This window comes from Patella vulgata, chromosome 1 (assembly GCF_932274485.2).
Source record: "Patella vulgata chromosome 1, xgPatVulg1.2, whole genome shotgun sequence".
In the NCBI taxonomy this organism is placed as follows: Eukaryota; Metazoa; Mollusca; class Gastropoda; family Patellidae; genus Patella; species Patella vulgata.
Window position 1 is genome coordinate 45,908,554 of NC_065879.2, and position 20,301 is coordinate 45,928,854.

Below are 20,301 nucleotides of genomic sequence, written 5' to 3' on the forward strand. Positions count from 1 at the left end.
TTGGTTACGAAAAAGAGCACTAGTCATGGAAAGACAACTGTTTGTATAGACCAGGTTGGCGGCTAAGCCAGCGGGAAAGCTCACCAAATATTTCTACGCCGTCACCCAATGTAGGGCGAAAGTTATTTTAAGTCTTTCTCTCCCTTTCCCTTTTTTCCCCTTTTGCATGGCGATTTTTGTTGACTTTTTGGTGTAGAATCGAAGAAAAGGGTTTGAAAATACATTTTCTACCAGGTTTTGGTGAATATTCATAATTTTGAGGCGAAAGGATACAAGAGTTGAGAGGTTGGTCAGGTTGAAATGTAGGGTCCAAAATTGCATGTTTTCTTGTCTCTACTTCCAGCTTGTGTATCTCAAGTTTTCCATGGTGAACCTCATACGTGCTTTTGGGAAAGAGGTTGCCACATGTTGCTCCATCTGTGGTAGATAGCGTTCTATACCCAACGAAAATTTGGGAAAAAGTTAGGGCCGGTCTAAGAGTCGAGAAGTAACATTAAAGTCAATGCCACAATGGGCAAATCTTTAGTGACCTGTGGCCAGCTGCATGCTTTAATAATATCAGAATAAATTGACATTAAGATAGAACTACATATCTAGTTACAAAGGCGGGAACTATTGTTGTAGGACATTTAATATAATAATAAGTTAGGGAAAATAACGACAAAAAGAATAGGGACCTACACAACCATTATTAACAAAGACAGTGAATATCAATCTATTTAATTTATGTTTAAAAATTTAATGTCATGTCATGTATTATTTCTGTAATTGTTTTAATTGCCTTGTTCTGTGTTGCTGCTGGCTCTTCTTTTTCTTTTCAGGTAACTGTTATCTGCGGAGAGCCATACGCAAGAAAAACACTACTAGAATGCTTTTAACTTTTAATCGATGACGCTGTGAACCGTATTAAAGGACTTTTAACTAACTTTTAATCATATCAAACTTATTGAACGAACAGTTATTAATATGTAAGTAATCCACGGCCCAGCTATGTGTTTTTTACTGCTAGCATTTCACTTTTTCCCATAACGCAAGCGGATTCTTTTTCCCCACGTTTTTTTTTCTATCCGAACTGATATTGCCAAACATCAGTCAGCTGGACCTCCTGTTTTAACCTATTTTTTATTATGACAAAGGGAAAAAATGACCCGTCCTCTCTTCTCACCACAGCGATTTTATAAGTGTGTTTTAAATTGACTTTTTGATATACAGGGACTTTTTATTTTGTGGTTTTACCAATTTTAAGGTGACTTCTGATATACACAGACGTTTTTATTTTGTGTTTTTACCAATTTTCAACCCATTTTAAAGTATAAATGATTTAATTAAATCAACCAAGAACGTCCCCCCTGATATGAGACTATGTGCACTCTGTTCCCTCTTTAAAGCAGAAACCGAATTTCACTTTTTAATTGAATGTCCACACTATTAATCTCTTAGGCTAAATATTCTTTCTGCTATATTCAGTAACCACAATTTGGCCATAGCGTTTGAAAATCTATTTGACCCTCACCCTTCAGTTTCTGTGAGTGATGTCATTATATATATAAAGCATTTCAAAGTAGAAATCAAGCCTCGACCTAATAAGGTATTACAAGGCAAAATTTCACATTTTATTTTTTATCTTTTTAACATCTATACATTTTTGAAATAATGTTTCTGATATATATTTTCACTTTTAACATGAACCTATGTATTTTATGTTTCGTATTTTTATAAAATGTATATTGCTATTTATTTTATGTTCCTTATGTCATGTATATGAATTGTATGCGGCCTGAAATGGGTGTTATGATACAATAAAATCTTATCTTATCTTATCTTATCTTCTCTTACCTGTCCATAATTATATTTAATGTATTGGACGTTAAATCTATACTAATATTTGTGACTGTCGTTTGTCTGTCTGCCTGTCTGTTCGGGGTTGACGGCTACACTAGGTCTGCCCCGAGTCTGAAATTTGGGGTTTAGGGGTAGCTCGGACCGGGGAGTAACATAATCCAGGTGGCGTTAGTCTACCACTTCCGGTTTCGAAGTTATGACCCCCGGGCTGTTCGGGGTTGGCGCCTACACTAGGTCTGCCCCGAGTCTGAAATTTGGGGTATAGGGGTAGCTCGGACCGGGGAGTAACATAGGCCAGGTGGCGTTAGTCTACCACTTCCGGTTTCGGAGTTATGACCCCGAGCGAAGCCGGGTATCCTGCTAGTCTTTAATAAACAACAACAACGATTGACATATTGATAGGGAGAGGTAAAACACTTTGTCTCAATTCTCTCCTTGAGTCCTTTCCCCACCCCCAGATGATAGGTATTGGACCTCTAAGCTTATCTGGGATTTTATTGAGAAAATAGGTATGACAAATCGCATATAATGATATGCAAAACAAAAGCCAGATAGTACGCAAAAACGTCCCCCCCCCCCTCCCACCACCGGAAGCCTTATTAGACGAAACCAAAACCACTGTGATAAGTGCTGGATTCTTCTTTCAGAGAACCAATTATAACAAAAGGAACGAACAAACAGAAGTAAAGCTGAGATCAACTATTTGAAGGTATTATTAAAACATGCTTAACTTATCTGTGTTTAATTGAAATCTTATCTGGAATCTTTTATATTTATAATCGTATGTATGTACTTATTATTTATTATGTATTTATTATGTACTTCTGTTTGAAAATCTTCAGAATTGGAGGAAATAAAGATATATATATATATTACAAATAATACAAGCTAGCATGTATTACAAATAACTAAATATTTTTCACCATAAAATCAATTCTGTCTATTTATCACCATGCATTTCAGGCTACATATAATAAAAAGATTTAAATTATTTGAAATAAAACCCAATGTTTCGGGTAAAATGTAAAAAACCCTAGTTTTCAGTAATGGATTCGTCCAGCATCGGAGTTTATAAATATACCCATCATGCAACACTAACTAAACTTAACAATGACGTCAACAAGTAAAGGGTAGGTAGAATGTCAAATACTTTGTTTAGTCACGACGGCTTTGGCTTTCTGAACTATTCGTTTTTATCGGGATATATTTTTGGATTAGTGATGTAGTAACAGGATAGTGTAAATTTTTATAATATTTGAGGTTCTGTTTATTATATTTTGACAACATAATTTTTGCGTGGCGGTTTCCATTTCAGTAGTCATTAATGGCGATTGACTCGTTATTGTGAACGAAGCCAATCAAATGAACAGATAGCAGGTCACGTGTTAATAAAGTGGTCGCGTTGATTGTGCGTATATCAGTAGGTGGGGAAGGGTTTGAAACGTTATCGTGTGAGGTAATTTTTCCGGGATCAAACGAATTTGTTGATAGCATTATCTTTTGGGGCACTTACAGATCTACGACCGCTTCCCCCAACCAAACAGAATCGAGATATTGTAGGCTAATGATATGATGCCTAATAATATAATATTCTTTGGAAATATCAAAATATGACAATAGGAGCTTTTACGCGTGACATACTTCCGGTGTCTATTTTTAACATGGTAAATGCCACACTGATCCACAGTGAATATTTGCTTGGCCGCGACAATCACTGATAAGGATGACATTGATGCGGCTTAATGAGCTAGAAATATTACTGTCTGATTCATCGTAAATTTTAAACGGATTTCTTCGATTATGAACAAACTACTTAACGTTGGTTATTATAAACTTACCTGTGTGTTTGTAATGAACTCCCGTTCGATAAAATCCATTGCACAACTAATTATCACAACGATGAAAACAAGTTCTCTCTTGAAAAATTGAAATATCACAAACTTTTCCCAGAGAAAAATACCAATGTGGAAGATGGTTACGTCACTCTGCGGAAGATATCATTTCGTATTAGGGGTGACAGCATAGGAAATTCAAGTACAATTACGACAAGAATCCATGACCACTCGGACCAAAGATCACTCGGTTCAAGACCAGTCGGACCAAGTGATAGACCACTCAGCCCAAACAAATAGACTACTCGGACCATACAAAAAGACTATTCGGACCCAACAGAAAGACGACTCGGACCAATAATAAAATGTTGTTTTAATAAATTGATAATTGCGTTTGTTTTAATATAATTACTCGAACCAATAATAAAGTGTTATTTTAATAAATTGATAATTGTGTTTATTTTAATATGACTACTCGAACCAATAATAAAGTGTTATTTGAATAAATTGATAATTGTGTGTGTTTTAATATGACTACTCGAACTAATAATAACGTGTTGTTTGAATAAATTGATAATTGTATTCCAAATCGCAAAATATCGAGAACCACACTTGTAGTCACGTTTAAAAAGGGGCATATAAACGTCCGGTCTTCGTATTATTATGTGCTGTTTATATTAACGCATCAAGGGCGGATAACTTGAAAACGTGTCTCCACCCCCCCCCCCCCCCACCCCCATATATAGTAACCCAGGGGTTAGTGGGGTAGAACGGAATGAAACCACTGGGGATACCGCGAATGTGGAAAAAGTAAAATTAGGCTATCAGACAAGAACAGTATACCCGTATATGTAGAAACTGTCAAAAGTCTGGACATACCGAGTCTCATTGCAAGAGTAAAGAAAAATTAGATTGATATTTTTTTTTGGCACCATTATTAATTAATTTTAAAACTAATCCTTGATTTATTTACGTACACAAAATTGAACCAAACAACTCTAAATATAAGAATTCCGTATAAGAATTATTTGCTTCTTTGTATTGTGATTTAATAATAAATAAATAGCATATTGTCTAGCCTTATAATATAATTTAATTGGTCCGACTGGTCTTGTTTTGGTCCGACTGGTCTTAGTCCGAGTAGTCTTTGGTCCGAGTGGTCTGGATACCTACGACAATTGGCATTGAGTTTGAGCGTTCGCACACATAACTACCCGCATTCCTGTATTTAGTTACCGTCTTTTACATTCTAGTAAAATCTCTGCAAATTTTATAGCTTTACTTTTTGAAATATTTTGTTCTAATTATTTGATTAGCGACTCGGATGGGATTATTTACTTTTGAACACGCATGCCGCACAAACACAACTATACATTCGTTTTACGGGCTTTATCACACTTCGGTCAAAACTGTCGAATCGAGAATTAATGTTCTTACGGGGTCATACGGGCTTAGTAGCATTATATACCATTATATATGTTACTGAAGCGGTTATTATTCGATCGAAAGAATGCGTATAAAATTAAAAATACACTCAGAGAATTCGGAGGTAAGCTTCATGATCCTTGTTAAATTATTTATAACATGAAGAAGATAGGATATTTATAGTTTATTCATGACTTTATTTTTACGAGTATCCGTGCAATCAGTGATATTTTAATTGTGAAGAAAATTTGATAGACTGGCGATCAATGGTTTCCATATAAATCTCCTATGTAATTGCCTTCAATTGATATTTTTCGTCGCCCAAACCCATATACGATCAAAATGATCGCGCTGTCAAACTATCTTTCAATGTTAACCAACCCCCGCAACAGGTATATTGGATTCGACCAATACGTCACGAAGACATTGTTGACATCGACTCAGTCGAAATTACAAGTAAATTTTCAAATTTTTCAAGAGAGAAATTGTTCTCATCGTTGTGATAATTAGTTGTGCAATGGATTTTATCGAACGGGAGTTCATTACAAACACACAGGTAAGTTTATAATAACCAAAGTTAAGTAGTTTGTTCATAATCGAAGAAATCCGTTTAAAATTTACGATGAATCAGACAGTAACTTTTTTCCTGCGACAAATTAAATTCTAAAACATTTTTTGCATATGTTGGAAAAATAAATAAAGGCGTTTGACGTATTTGTAGTTAAAAATTATTTCCGATTTAGTGTAAATGGGTATTAAAATGACTAAAATGCAGCATTCTCTCCGAAGCGGTTATGTCTTATGTAAACAATGCACGCGCCATTCAGCCAATGATTCACACCGCGTGCTGTGACAGCACGTGTTAAGGCAGTCATCTATGACAGAGATATTATACGAGACTCGTAATTCTCTGTGAAACAGATTGGGTAAATGCTAGGGAAAGCGGGGGTTTTCATCTTTTTCTCTTTAAAGAAAACGTAATCTTTAAAGTAGCTAAGTCTCTAACTCAATATCATCCAAAATCTTCAACATTGAAAACACGATTTATTTGTTAATTTAAATCAACATTGATGTTGTGATCTTACCGGGAAGAGATGGACTTTTGATATCCAATATTTAAGACAAAATAAACATTTTACCATTGGTACACGATTCGTGTAATGCGCTTCAGCCCCAGTTGTATCAAGAGACTCGAGGGACGAGGCTAGACACATTGCACCAAATCAAACGTAGTATGTAGACTGGAATAACCAGACGCTAGAAATTTGCACTCGCTTGAGACTGCTGGCTTATTTCGCCGAACATAACTGATTTGAAATTGGAGTAAAAACGAAAACCATTGAATGTAAATCAGTTTATATACATTCATATTACAGTATTATATGCGTTGCGACCCACTTTTGTCAATTTCTAGGTCCCAAATGTTAGCGATTTAGCTCCTTTAATGCCACTCTTGTTTTAAGTTGCATGTAGCATTCGTAATAAATTACCGATTTCAAATCATGTCTAAGTTATTATTTTTTTGTTTTAATGACGATATACTGCGTTGTAGCAGACGATTATGTCAAGCTCACACAGGGCCCAGTTGACCGCAGTACGCAAAAGCATTACAAAGATGCATTGCTGTATGAAGCCGATTTATATGTTTTGTTTTAATTTTACTGCAAACAATTAATAGATAACATCTGTTTGGTTGTAAAATGCCATGAAATAGAGCATAAGAGTAAATTGTAGAATGGGTAATTAGAGATGGTGACCTGCGGTTCCACAAAAGAATTATGCAAGACGATATTAAAATTTTTAAGCACGACCGTAGCACATCTAATAAAAAAGAGAACAAATAATAATCACGATGTATAGAATGCACCGAGTCCAGTTACATATTTTCATTCAACAGTTGTTCTCTGAACCAAATACTGAATTAGAAATTGATAAAATGGACACAAATATATCGTTCTTCTTCTTGGTTGCGGCAAGATAAACTGATTGGATTAAAATTTCACTGAGTGCCAAAAGCTGAGCCAAGACGATTTATGTGACTACAATTAACAGAAAAAACGGTTTTAAAAAATATTCACAGATTCAACTTGATCGTCGTTTTATTCTTTCTGTTATTCATATCCCATCAATCAAGAGAAAAATTTATAAAAATGGCTGAAGTTTTACCCCGTGCACCAAACAATTATTTTATCATTGGTAAGAGCCGTCTAAACGCGGGGAAATTTACAATAGCTATTGGCTAACAGCACGCATGCATAAACAATCTTATTTGCATATTGCATACTATCTATAGTATTATTAGCTGGAATTATTTTCAAGTCGACAGCCTCAAACAAAGACCAACATAGTATTAGTACCGTGTTTTGTGTCGAGTACGTAGGGTCGTGGCATGCAGTGCTATAGCAGACGATATATCAACCTCGCAAAGAACTGTCCAGTCGGCAATTGAATGTAAATAGGATAGACCATTTTTAAAAATCTTTTGTGTTAATAGTCCCGTAATTAATATATAACATCTGTTTGACCGTAAAATGCGCAATAAACTTCACTTAATTTTAGTTCGGGCCATTGAGCACGGATCAGTCATCCATTTGTTTCAATTGCAAACGGCCAATTACGGGTCTGGTAAACTTGCCGTATTTTCCTATATCGAAGTTTTTGTAAATATCGCTTTCTGCCATCGGTCGGTAAACCTTACGCGTATATAGAAATGGCATTCAGTTCCATTTTATGTAAAAGAAGCTTACTGTACGACGGTATTTTCACAAAAAAACACACACTGGCCTATGGGTTTCAGCCTAAGAATAAGGCCAATGTCTGCGCATGACCGAAAATGACGTCAAAATGGAAACCCGTAAAAGCTCCTATTAGAATATATTGATATTGAATAACGGTAGATCTACATAGCACGTCTGATCTACAATTATTATAATACCTCTGTGAAAGAGATTGCTACATTAGAAATTAGGCCCTAGATAAATTTGTCCAATAGTAAACTATATAAGGTTAACTCAGAAAGCTTGAAGGTTCTAGAATTTAAAGGGCGTATGGCTCAATCTTTTTAAACCTTGATTGAAATCAGGGGCGGATCCAGAGGGGGGGTTTGGGGGGATTGACCCCCCCCCCCCTCCACTCAGCTACATAAATTTTTTTGTAAATCAACACTTTTTATGGGAAAAGTTTCTCGGCCGCGTGCTTTAGGGCGATTCTTGCGAGAATTACACATCAAGACAAAAACAAAAATTCTTTTATTGCCACTACTTTTTCATGTATCTATGTAAGAAAAAGGTCCTATTTTATGAATTTCATTAAAATTTTGCGACATTTACTTGATTTCATAGTTTATGGCAATCCGTATATCGATGTAGATTGACCAAATGTTTACTGATAAATAACTCATTATTTCATTTGTTTATCAAGGAAAAATAAATATTGCTTAAAGTTAAAGTAAAAATCAGGGGTGAAATGGAAGTTGAGATGTTACTCAATGTGTATAAATCAAGAAAATCTGTCAAATATCAAGCCTTTTCTCCATACCTCGTGTTGAATAAGCTTATCGTCATGTATAACGTACGTAACAAAATGGATATACTAGTTTAATTAAATTAACCATTTTTTTTTTAAAATCACTATTACTTCAAATCTTCTAAATTTAGTGCTAGTTTATTCAGAAAATACCATTGTCATCAATCAAATGTTATTTATGTAAAACTGAAAACCCAATTAAAAATTGTAATGTTACGTGCATTACATGTACCAATTGGGGCTTAGAGAGGAGTGTTTGGAACTAATTGTGTCCCATGAGCTCTTTTAATTCAAATACTAGTGGTGAAAGTGCAAGATCAAAAGCCCATTGATTAGAAAAAAATATTTTTAAGTACTTTTATAACTTTTTACACTTTAATCAATTCCTGAAGGGAGGTTCCACATGGGTTCAGAAAAGACTTTTTTAAATCAAATATCTTGTGTAACTCTAGTACAAAACACTACAGACCAACCCACTCTATCAAAGTAATTCTAAGTCGAAAATGTTAATAAAATTTATTTAGTTGAACTTGTCATTTTTTGTGCAACTCCAATATCTTGTGAAAAATTCCACACAAAAGCCCCCAAACCTTGCCATAATAAATGAACTGATCTTTAAGCAGGCCCTTTAATCTAATACAGACAATTTTCCAGGGGAAATCACTGATTTTTGCAAAAATGTGGGGATTATAAGGTAAATATATGGTAATAAACAGAGGAGCAGGATAAACTTGTAAAGTGGCTACTTGAGTGACCTAATATTGTATACTACAAATGCCATGGTGTCAAAATTAAGACTATCGAACCATCGTTTGTGGTTGGATCCAATGGTATATTTCAATTTTCCAATTTACTGGTGTAAATAAGCTTAGAATCTACTAGGTAAATAAATGATCAATTCCATAGTCATAATTTCTAACTTCCTGGGAGGGCCTTAAAATAGTCATCAAAAATATTACAGGTTATTATTGGCCAAGTTATTGTACATAATAAACTCATAAACGAGTCATACTCATAAGTTGAGTTTTCTAAATTTCATAATTAGCTATGTCTAAAAAATAAATTATTAGCTATGTCTTAAATTTATTATTAAATTAGCTGTGTCGAAGTTACATGTAGATTGCTAATGTTTGCCACAAGGGTTTTCAGTAACGGTTTTCAAATATCTAGAATTTTATGTCAAATTTAATTAAATAAATTATCTGAAATTCGTATATTTTATTCATTTGTTAAATCATAACAGAGATAATAAATATAAAGCGTGCTTTGATCCATTCTAAATATTATATGGCACAAATTTCACACGTGTAACGTACGTAACATATTTGTGTAATGTACGTAAACCAAATAATGCTGTGTCAATGGGAGAAATGGGCCCGATTCATCTCTAAGTACACCAAAATATATACTACTGTGTATGAACAACAAAATGGTAAAACAGCACCACAGTCACAAAGTTCAAATCAAAGACTTTTGGACTTGAAATTTAGTGGTATAAAATTTTGTCTTTTGTGATGTAACGTACGTAACAGCAACATTTTCGTCTTCAAGAGACAATGACAATGGAAATGTGGCCGTATATTGCCGTCGCCCCCGTCCGTCCATCCGTCCACAATTTCTTGTGAACGCTCTTACACCAAAAGTTATCATCCAATTGTTTTAAAATTGATATATGTTGTTAATATTAGTGAGATGAAGAAGCCTATTAAATTTCAATAATTTCCGTTTATAACGTCTAGAGTTATGGCCCCTGTTTCACTTTCTGAACCTTGTGAACGCTCTAGTACCAAAAGTTAACATCCGATCTTTATGAAATTTATATGCAATATTTAATTTAGGGAAACGAAGAAGCCTATTGAATTTCAGCAATTTCCGTTTATTACTTCTAGAGTTATGGCCCTTTTTTCACTTTGTTTAATGGTATCAGTGGTGTAGAAAGTTGTCGAATACGCGTTTCAAGAACTCTGAAATCAAGACTTCTTCTCTTGGCACATTAGTGAGTAGGTCGACAACACTGTACGAGAGCAATTCATTGGAGTCCTTAATGAAAATATTACTATGTCTGGAAGATCTACATGTAGGAATATCATGAGTATGAAAAATCCTACAGACTATTTAGGTGAAACAGAATGGATGACAGGAGCTTTTGGTCATCAACTAAATCAGCTCCCTTCTCCGAGACCCGATCTATATAAAACCTGTACTAACCTGTGGACTAATAGTAATAGTGAAACGTTTATCGAAAAAATTAATATTGAACGCGGACGTTGAATTAACTCATCTCTGATGGAGCTAAAGGGGGCATTCTTAAGGGGTGAAGAATGGGCCGGGGATCTACTTAAGCATAGGCAGGAAGGATTAGTGAGCAGAAATTCGCCCATATATCTGTTATCACTCGTCACTTCAGTCAGTTATATGGAGGGATAACTCGTGTTTTCCTTTTGCGTTCGTCACTCCCGATTGTTCAAGCATTGTGTTAGCATCTATCGTAGCAATGATCTCTGTGATAAAATAATATTTGGAACGTGATTAACCAGTTCTATCACATACATGTATGTGATAATGACTGGCAAAAATATCGTCCTTTAAGTTGGGACTAAGGGTTGGCCAGTGTATAACGTTAACACTGTTCTGCTGTTGAAAGTCACGTATAAATCTGACAGTGTGGGCATGGGCGTTGTCATGCTGGAAAACGTTTTGATGACGTGCGCGAAATGTGGTATGACATTGGGTGTTAGAGCTTGATCGATGTAGCACACTGCTGTGAAGCTGCCTCCTCCCAGGACCAAGATATTGGGACACAACAGGACCAACACTGTGGTTCAGGCCGATTCCACCCAAACCATTATGCTTGGACCTCCCCATGAGCCTCGTTCCATGACACATTGGTCAGAATAATGCTGGTCACGTCGACACCATATTCTGTTTTTTTCCCCATGTGAAATATGTTGGATTCCAGGCATTGCTTGATCAAAGGAATAATGGTATCAGTGGTGTAGAAAGTTGTCGAATACGCGTTTCAAGAACTCTGAAATCAAGACTTCTTCTCTTGGCACATTAGTGAGTAGGTCGACAACACTGTACGAGAGCAATTCATTGGAGTCCTTTATGAAAATATTACTATGTCTGGAAGATCTACATGTAGGAATATCATGAGTATGAAAAATCCTACGGACTATTTAGGTGAAACAGAATGGATGACAGGAGCTTTTGGTCATCAACTAAATCAGCTCCCTTCTCTGAGACCCGATCTATATAAAACCTGTACTAACCTGTGGACTAATAGTAATAGTGAAATGTTTATCGAAAAAATTAATGTTGAACGCGGACGTTGAATTAACTCATCTCTGATGGAGCTAAAGGGGGCATTCTTAAGGGGTGAAGAATGGGCCGGGGATCTACCTAAGCATAGGCAGGAAGGATTAGTGAGCAGAAATTCGCCCATATATCTGTTATCACTCGTCACTTCAGTCAGTTATATGGAGGGATAACTCGTGTTTTCCTTTTGCGTTCGTCACTCCCGATTGTTCAAGCATTGTTTTAGCATCTATCGTAGCAATGATCTCTGTGATAAAATAATATTTGGAACGTGTTTAACCAGTTCTATCACATACATGTATGTGATAATGACTGGCAACAATATCGTCCTTTAAGTCGGGACTAAGGGTTGGCCAGTGTATAACGTTAACACTGTTCTGCTGTTGAAAGTCCCGTATAAATCTGACGGTGTGGGCATGGGCGTTGTCATGCTGGAAAACGTTTTGATGACGTGCGCGAAATGTGGTATGGCGTGGAGTCTGAGAGCTTGATCGATGTAGCACACTGCTGTGAAGCTGCCTCCTCCCTGGACCAAGATATTGGGACACAACAGGACCAACACTCTGGTTCAGGCCGATTCCACCCAAACCATTATGCTTGGACCTCCCCATGAGCCTCGTTCCATGACACATTGGTCAGAATAATGCTGGCCACGTCGACACCATATTCTGGTCCGACCATCGTCAGTTGGTACACAATAACGACTATCATCTGTGAAGAGAACAGTTCTCCATTGCCTGTGTCACGAGTTCTGGTGTTGTTGGGCGAACTGTAGACGTTAAAGTCGATGGCGAGGGGTGAGGATCGGTCCACGGTAAGGTCTACGGCAATGGATGTTCTCTCTGGTGAGACGTTGGCCCACTGTACTGATGGGTCTTCCGTGTTATTAATATTATTATGGAAAATATTGAGTTTGTTAATAGAGACTTAGCTCCTTTAATTTGCAGAAAGGAGAATTTTGTGCTGCACTGTCTGTGGCCACTGAAAAAGAAAATACCTCAACCAACCCAGACTAATGAAACATGTTTGTTGTGTTTTATTATGTCACACTGTGACTATAAGTGTAACTCATTTGGCGGGACCAGAACTATTAATGACTGAACTTAGTTTTATGTCACTCTTGACAAGGAATGTGATTGTTCTATTATTACAACTGAATAAGCTTATTCAATATTTTCGTATTAATACTGCGTCCTTTGAAATTCATGTTGTCGCCCATGTCAGGACATCCAGTTTTAAAAACTTGATTGAAATATACCATAAGTTTACATTCATCCCAAAGATCTTGGTTCCTTTTGATTGATATTAGTGCATTTCGGATCGTAATTTCCTGGATTATGGCCCCTGATGATAGTGCGAAAAATCACGATTTTAGCTTGTTCTTTGTCCATATGTTATCCGATTTTGATGAGACTTAAAGGGGCAATCCCGATAAGATTTTGGAGAATAAAATCCTCTACGTTAGGGCCGAACAACTAACTCAAGATATGTGATACATTTTCAAACAACTTAAACTCGTCAGTCTTCATCTGGAAATGGAGACAGGTGTCCCAAGCTGTATTATGCGGTGTCTAGATAAAACCAGACTTTTATTATACGCCCACATTTTCATGTGGACTCTCTACAGGTCACAATTCTTGTCTGATTTTGACGAAACTTGAAATATAGCTTTATCCCCAAAAAAATCTCGGCTGCTTTCGATATTGGCATGTATCGGATCGAAACTTCATTCATTATTGCCCCTGTTTGTACGAAAAATCACATTTTTAGCTTGTGGACCCAATAGAGGTCACAATTTTTATTGGATTTTGTTGAAACTTGAAATGTAAGTTTATAACCCAAAGATCTCAGTTCCTTTCGAACTTCCTGAATTATGGCCCCTGTTTGTACGAAAAATCGCGTTTTTATCTTGTGTACCCTGTAGAAGTCATAATTTTTATCCGATTCAAAAACCTGTATTATTATATCACCGTTACACCCCAAGGATGACTGAGTTCGAATTTCGTGAAAATCGGCCCAAAATTGACAGTCAAAATGATCGCCGTTTGTTCTCAAATAGTGTAAAAATATGGTATATCAAGGTTGTGGACCCTATAGAGGTCACAATTTTTATCCGATTTTGTTGAAACTTGAAATGTAAGTTTATAACCCAAAGATCTTGGTTCCTTTCGATATTCGCGCATATCGGACTGTAACTTCCTGAATTATGGTCCCTGATTGTATGAAAAATTGCCTTTTTAGCTTGTGGACCCGATAGAGATCATAATTTTGATCCGATTTAAAAAAACATATTATTGTATCACCGTTACACCCTAAGGACGACTTTGTTCGAATTTCGTGAAAATCGGCCCAAAATTGACAGACAAAATGGCCGCCGTTCGTTCTCAAATGGCGTAAAAATATGGTATATCAAGGTTGTGGACCCTATAGAGGTCACAATTTTAATCCTATTTTGATGAAACCTGAAATACATATTTATAACCCAAAGATCTTGGTTCCTTTCGATATTCGCACATATTGGATCATAACTTCCTGAATTATGGCCCTTGACTGTACGAAAAAATCACTTCTTTTTTTGAGCTTGTTCTCTGTCCATCTCTTGCAAAATGTGGGCGTATCTTGCATGGCAACCGCTTGTTTTACGTGTATAAAAATAATGTGTAGGTGAAATTTACCCTTCATTAACAAGCACAGCACATGGGTCATTCATTGTATAGACCTCTAAAGGATTGGAATCGATTATCAGGTCATTCAACGAAAAAAATTGACCCGAAATCTTAAAAAGTCCACGTCGAAACGACTCAATAATTTGAGCTGAAATTTTGTGACAAGGTAAATACACCATCCCTCTATATTTTCATACGTACTCAGGCTTTTATTTTTGAGATTCTGTTCAAATCGGGATAGTCCCTTTAAAATACTCAAGATCTTGGTTCCTTTCGATATTGGTGCCACTAGGGTCAAAATTTTTATTTGATTTTAAAACCAATCCAATCCAATATCAACATGTAGTGAGAATACAGTTTGAATAAACACAGTTAGATACCAGTACATATGTATTATAATCGTTGTTGCTACTCATACTTCTTTTATCGATCTGGTTCAAATCGGAATAGTCCCTATAAAATACTCAAAGATCTTGGTTCCTTTCGATATTGGCGCCTGATATGTAACTTACTGGATTATGGCTCATGATTTGTACAAAAAATCACCTTTATGGCTTGTGGAAAGTCCAGAGGTCACAATTTTTATACTCCCACATTTTCATGTGGGGGTATATTGTCGTCGCCGCTGTTCGTCCGTCCACAATTGTTTGTGAACAGTCTACAGGTCACAATTTTTATCCGATTTGAACGAAACTTGAAATATACGATTATCACCCTAAGATCTCGGTTCCTTTCGATATTGGCATGTATCGGACTGTAACTTCATGGATTATGGCCCCTGATTGTACGAAAAATCACGTTTTTAGCTTGTGAACACTGTAGAGGTCACAATTTTTATCCAATTTGGTTTAAACTGGAAATGTATGCTTCTAACCCAAAGATCTCGGTTCCTTTTGATATTCGTGCATATCGGAACGTAACTTCCTGCATTATGGCCCCTGATTGTACGAAAAATCACGTTTTTAGCTTGTGGACCCTATAGAGGTCATAATTTTTATCTGATTTAAAAAAACGTATTATTATATCACCGTTACACCCCAAGGGCGACTGAGTTTGAATTTAGTGAAATGGCCGCCCTTCGTTCTCAAATAGCGTAAAAATATGGTATATCAAGGTTGTGGACCCTATAGAGGTCACAATTTTTATCCAATTTTGTTGAAACTTGAAATGTAAGTTTATAACACAAAATGGCCATCCCTCGTTCTCAAATAGTGTAAAAATATGGTATATCAAGGTTGTGGACCCTATGGAGGTCACAATTGTTGAAACTTGAAATGTAAGTTTATAACACAAAGATCTTGGTTCCTTTTGATATTTGCGCATATCAAATTGTAATTTCCTGAATTATGGCCCTTGATTGTAGGAAAAATCACTTTCTTTTTAGCTTGTTCTCTATCCATCTCTCGAAAATGTGGGCGTATTCTGCCTGGCAGCTGCTGGTTATCCCATTTTGATGGAATTTAAAACATGTTTATATCCCAAAGATGTCGGTTCCTTTCAAAATTGAATTATGGCCACTGATTGTCGTGATTGTTCTGATTTAAAAAACACATATCTAACTTGTGGATCCACTAGGGTCAAAATTTTTATTTGATTTTAAAACCAATCCAGTCCAATATCAACATGTACATGTAGTTAGAATACAGTTTGAATAAACACAGTTAGGTACCGGTACATGTATTAAAATCGTTGTTGCTACTCATACTTCTTTTATGGATCTGGTTTCAATGTGTTGTGTCACAGTTGGGGAATTGATTGTTATTTATTTCTTTACCAGACTTTATTTGCCTCTGAAATTGATGCTGAAATCAGCAAGGCTTGTGGAATTGATGTTCCCAAGAAAATGGAATAAGTTTGCGAATGAAGATCGTGTTATGTTACGTAATCCGTATATGTCTATTGTTTTATATTTCAGCGCCTCAGCGTTAGTAAGTTGTCCAGAACATCCAGATACACCGTTAGTGGAAGATCACCATGCAGGTGATATGATATGTCCTGAATGTGGCTTAGTAGTTGGTGACAGGTACATGTATATTGATTGTATCATTGCTTGATAACGGTGAGAGTAACCTCGCTGAAACGTTGCAGTTAATAAACCTAGTGAATGTCATCCACAAAGCTGTCTGTTATTATACATGTATATTCATTTGAATAAATTAAACATAAAAACCCCATTTCATTTAATTGCCTCGTATCTATCTAAAGAACACGTCTTCGGTTCGGAGCATGTTAAATGTAGTGGCAAGCGTCTGTGTATACTTCAAGAGTCTTGAACCATATTTAATGTATTTCTCATGTGTGTGCCATGGATAAATTTCTCTTTGGGTATATATACTGACTACAGTATCAAACAAAGAGAATTTAAAAACTGTGTAACATGTTTTATAGATCCACATAATGTGGACGTATGTTTGTGTGTCTGTGGGTCGCCTACAGGGTGTAATTCTTAATGGATTGTCTTGAAACTTTGTATACTTACATGTATTCCTTATACCCAAAGGATGATCCCTATTCTTTTTGGTGCATGCCCGACCCCCAGGGGCAGAGCCATGCCCATTTTTTGTATTTGATTGTTTGTCATATAGGATGCATTTCTTAACGGATCATCTTGAAAGTTTGGATATTTATTCCGTAACTAATACCCTAAGGATCACCCCTATTGTTTTTGGTGCATGCTCAACGCCCAGGGGCAGAGACACGCCCATTTTCTCTTTGTGTTGCCTACATGTTGCAATTCTAAATCGATTGTCTTGAAAATTGTCCATACTTAAATATTCCTTATGCCCTAAGGATGACCTCTATTATTTTTGGTGCATGCGGGTGGTTGGATGACTGAATGGTTAGCGTGCGCGCGCTGTATCATAAAGTCCTGTCATTGAGTCGACTGGCCAATCTCGTGGGTTTTCTCCGGGTCCTCCGGTTTCCTCCCACTGCTAAAGACCCCTACGCGCAAGCGAATTATTGAAATTAAATTAAACCATATGTTAGTCCCGAAATGACCTAGTTTGTGTCGAGTGGACGTTAAACCCCATTTCTCTCTCTCTCTTTTGGTGCATGCCCGACCCCCTGGAACAGAGCCATGCCCAATTTTTGTGTGTCTCGTGTTTCGTCTACAGGCCGCAATTCTTAACAGATCCATTTGAAACTTTGCACACCTATTCCATATACCCTAAGGATGATCCCTATTGGGTGAATGCCTGACCCCCAGGGACAGAGCCACACCCATGTTTTCTTTGTGTGTCCGTGTGTTGCATACAGGCCACAATTCTTAATGGATTATTTTGGAACTTGGTATAATAGCCTAAGGAAGAGAACTATTGATTTTGGTGCATGTCCTGTCCCATAGGGGCAGAGCCATGCCCAATTTTTATACGCCCACATTTTCATGTAGACGTATTATGCCGTCGCCCCTGTCTGTGGACTCTATACAGGTCACAATTCTTATCCGATTTTGATGAAACTTGAAATATAGGTTTATCCCCAAAAGATCTTGGCTGCTTTCGATATTGGCATGTATCGGATCGAAAATTCATGGATTATGGCCCCTGATTGTACGAAAAATCACGTTTTTAGCTTGTGGACCCTATAGAGGTCACAATTTTTATCCGATCTTGTTGATACTTTAAATGTAAATTTATAACCCAAAGATCTCAGATCCTTTCGATATTCGTGCATATCGGACCGTAACTTCCTGAATTATGGCCCCTGATTGTACGGAAAATCGCGGTTTTAGCTTGTGGACCCTATAGAAGTCATATTGTTTTTCGGATTTAAAAAAACGTATTATTATATCACCGTTACACCCTAAGGACGAATGAGTTCGAATTTCATGAAAATCGGACCAAAATTGACAGACAAAATGGCCACCGTTCGTTCTCAAATAGCGTAAAAATATGGTATATCAAGGTTGTGGACCCTATAGAGGTCACAATTTTAATCCTATTTTGATAAAACATGAAATGTAAGTTTATAACCCAAAGATTTCAGTTCCTTTCAATATTCGCGCATATCAGACCTTAACTTCCTGAATTATGGCCCCTGATAGTAAGAAAAATCACATTTTTTGGCTTGTGGACCCTATAGAGGTCATAACTTTTATCCGATTTAAAAAAAACGTTTTAGAATATCACCGTTGCACCCTAAGGACGCTGAGTTAGAATTTCGTGAAAATCGGCCCAAAACTGACAGACAAAATGGCCGCCCTTCCTTCTCAAATAGCGTAAAAATATGGTATATCAAGGTTGTGGACCCTATAGAGGTCACAATTTTTATCCGATTTTGTTGAAACTTGAAATATAAGTTTATAACACAAAGATTTCAGTTCCTTTCGATATTCGCGCATATCGGACCATAACTTCATGAATTATGAACCCTGATTGTATTAAAAATCGCGTTTTTTGGCTTGTGGACCCTTTAGAGGTCATAACTTTTATCCGATTTAAAAAAACGTTTTAGAATATCACTGTTACACCCTAAGGACGGCTGACTTCAAATTTCGTAAAAATCGGAACAAAACAGACAGACAAAATGGCCGACCTTCGTTCTCAAATAGCGTAAAAATATGGTATATATCAAGGTTGTGGACACTATAGAGGTCACAATTTTTATACGCCCACATTTTTGTGTGGATGTATTATGCTGTCGCCCCTGATATTCGCGCATATCAGACCTTAACTTCCTGAATTATGGCCCCTGATTGTACGAAAAATCACGTTTTTTGGCTTGTGGACCCTATAGAGGTCATAACTTTTATCCGATTTAAAAAAAACGTTTTAGAATATCACCGTTGCACCCTAAGGACGCTGAGTTAGAATTTCGTGAAAATCGGCCCAAAACTGACAGACAAAATGGCCGCCCTTCCTTCTCAAATAGCGTAAAAATATGGTATATCAAGGTTGTGGACCCTATAGAGGTCACAATTTTTATCCGATTTTGTTGAAACTTGAAATATAAGTTTATAACACAAAGATTTCAGTTCCTTTCGACATTCGCGCATTTCGGACCGTAACTTCATGAATTATGAACCCTGATTGTATGAAAAATCGCGTTTTTTGGCTTGTGGACCCTATAGAGGTCATAACTTTTATCCGATTTAAAAAAACGTTTTAAAATATCACCGTTACACCCTAAGGATGGCTGACTTCAAATTTCGTAAAAATCGGAACAAAACAGACAGACAAAATGGCCGACCTTCGTTCTCAAATAGCGTAAAAATATGGTATATCAAGGTTGTGGACACTATAGAGGTCACAATTTTTATACGCCCACATTTTCGAGTGGATGTATTATGCCCCTGTCCGTCCGTCCGTCCACAATTGTTTGTGGACACTCTACAGGTCACAATTCTTATCCGATTTTGACGAAACTTGAAATATAGGTTTATCTCCAAAAGATCTCGGCTGCTTTCGATATTGGCATGTATCAGATCGAAACTTCATGGATTATGGCCCCTGTTGGTACGAAAAATCACGTTTTTAGCTTGTGGACACTATAGATCTTGGTTCCTTACTATATTCGCACATATTGGACCGTAAAATATGGTATATCAAGGTTGTGGACCCTATAGAGGTCACACTTTTTATTCGATTTTGTTGAAACTTGAAATGTAAGTTTATAACCCAAAGATCTCGGTTCCTTTCGATATTCGCGCATATCAGACCGTAACTTCCTGAATTATGGCCCCTGATTGTACG

At 36.6% G+C, this 20,301-nt stretch overlaps 1 protein-coding gene across 5 annotated transcripts in view; it reads left to right on the forward strand.

Annotated features, from left to right (window-relative positions):
• The first annotated feature begins 832 nt into the window (after nucleotides 1–832).
• Nucleotides 833–20,301, forward strand: part of LOC126808015 (transcription initiation factor IIB) — a 55,456-nt gene continuing 35,987 nt past the window's right edge. The window contains exons 1-3 of one of the 5 annotated variants that reach the window (XM_056100109.1): nucleotides 833–968; nucleotides 2,490–2,551; nucleotides 16,524–16,631. In XM_056100109.1, coding sequence (XP_055956084.1) covers nucleotides 16,594–16,631 — 38 coding nt within the window. In that variant the 5' untranslated portion in view covers nucleotides 833–968; nucleotides 2,490–2,551; nucleotides 16,524–16,593. Of the gene's footprint in view, nucleotides 969–2,489; nucleotides 2,552–2,944; nucleotides 2,973–3,053; nucleotides 3,081–3,191; nucleotides 3,299–9,990; nucleotides 10,117–16,523; nucleotides 16,632–20,301 lie in introns of those variants that run through there. The other 4 variants (XM_050533030.1, XM_056100114.1, XM_056100112.1 and 1 more) reach the window with 4 other exon arrangements.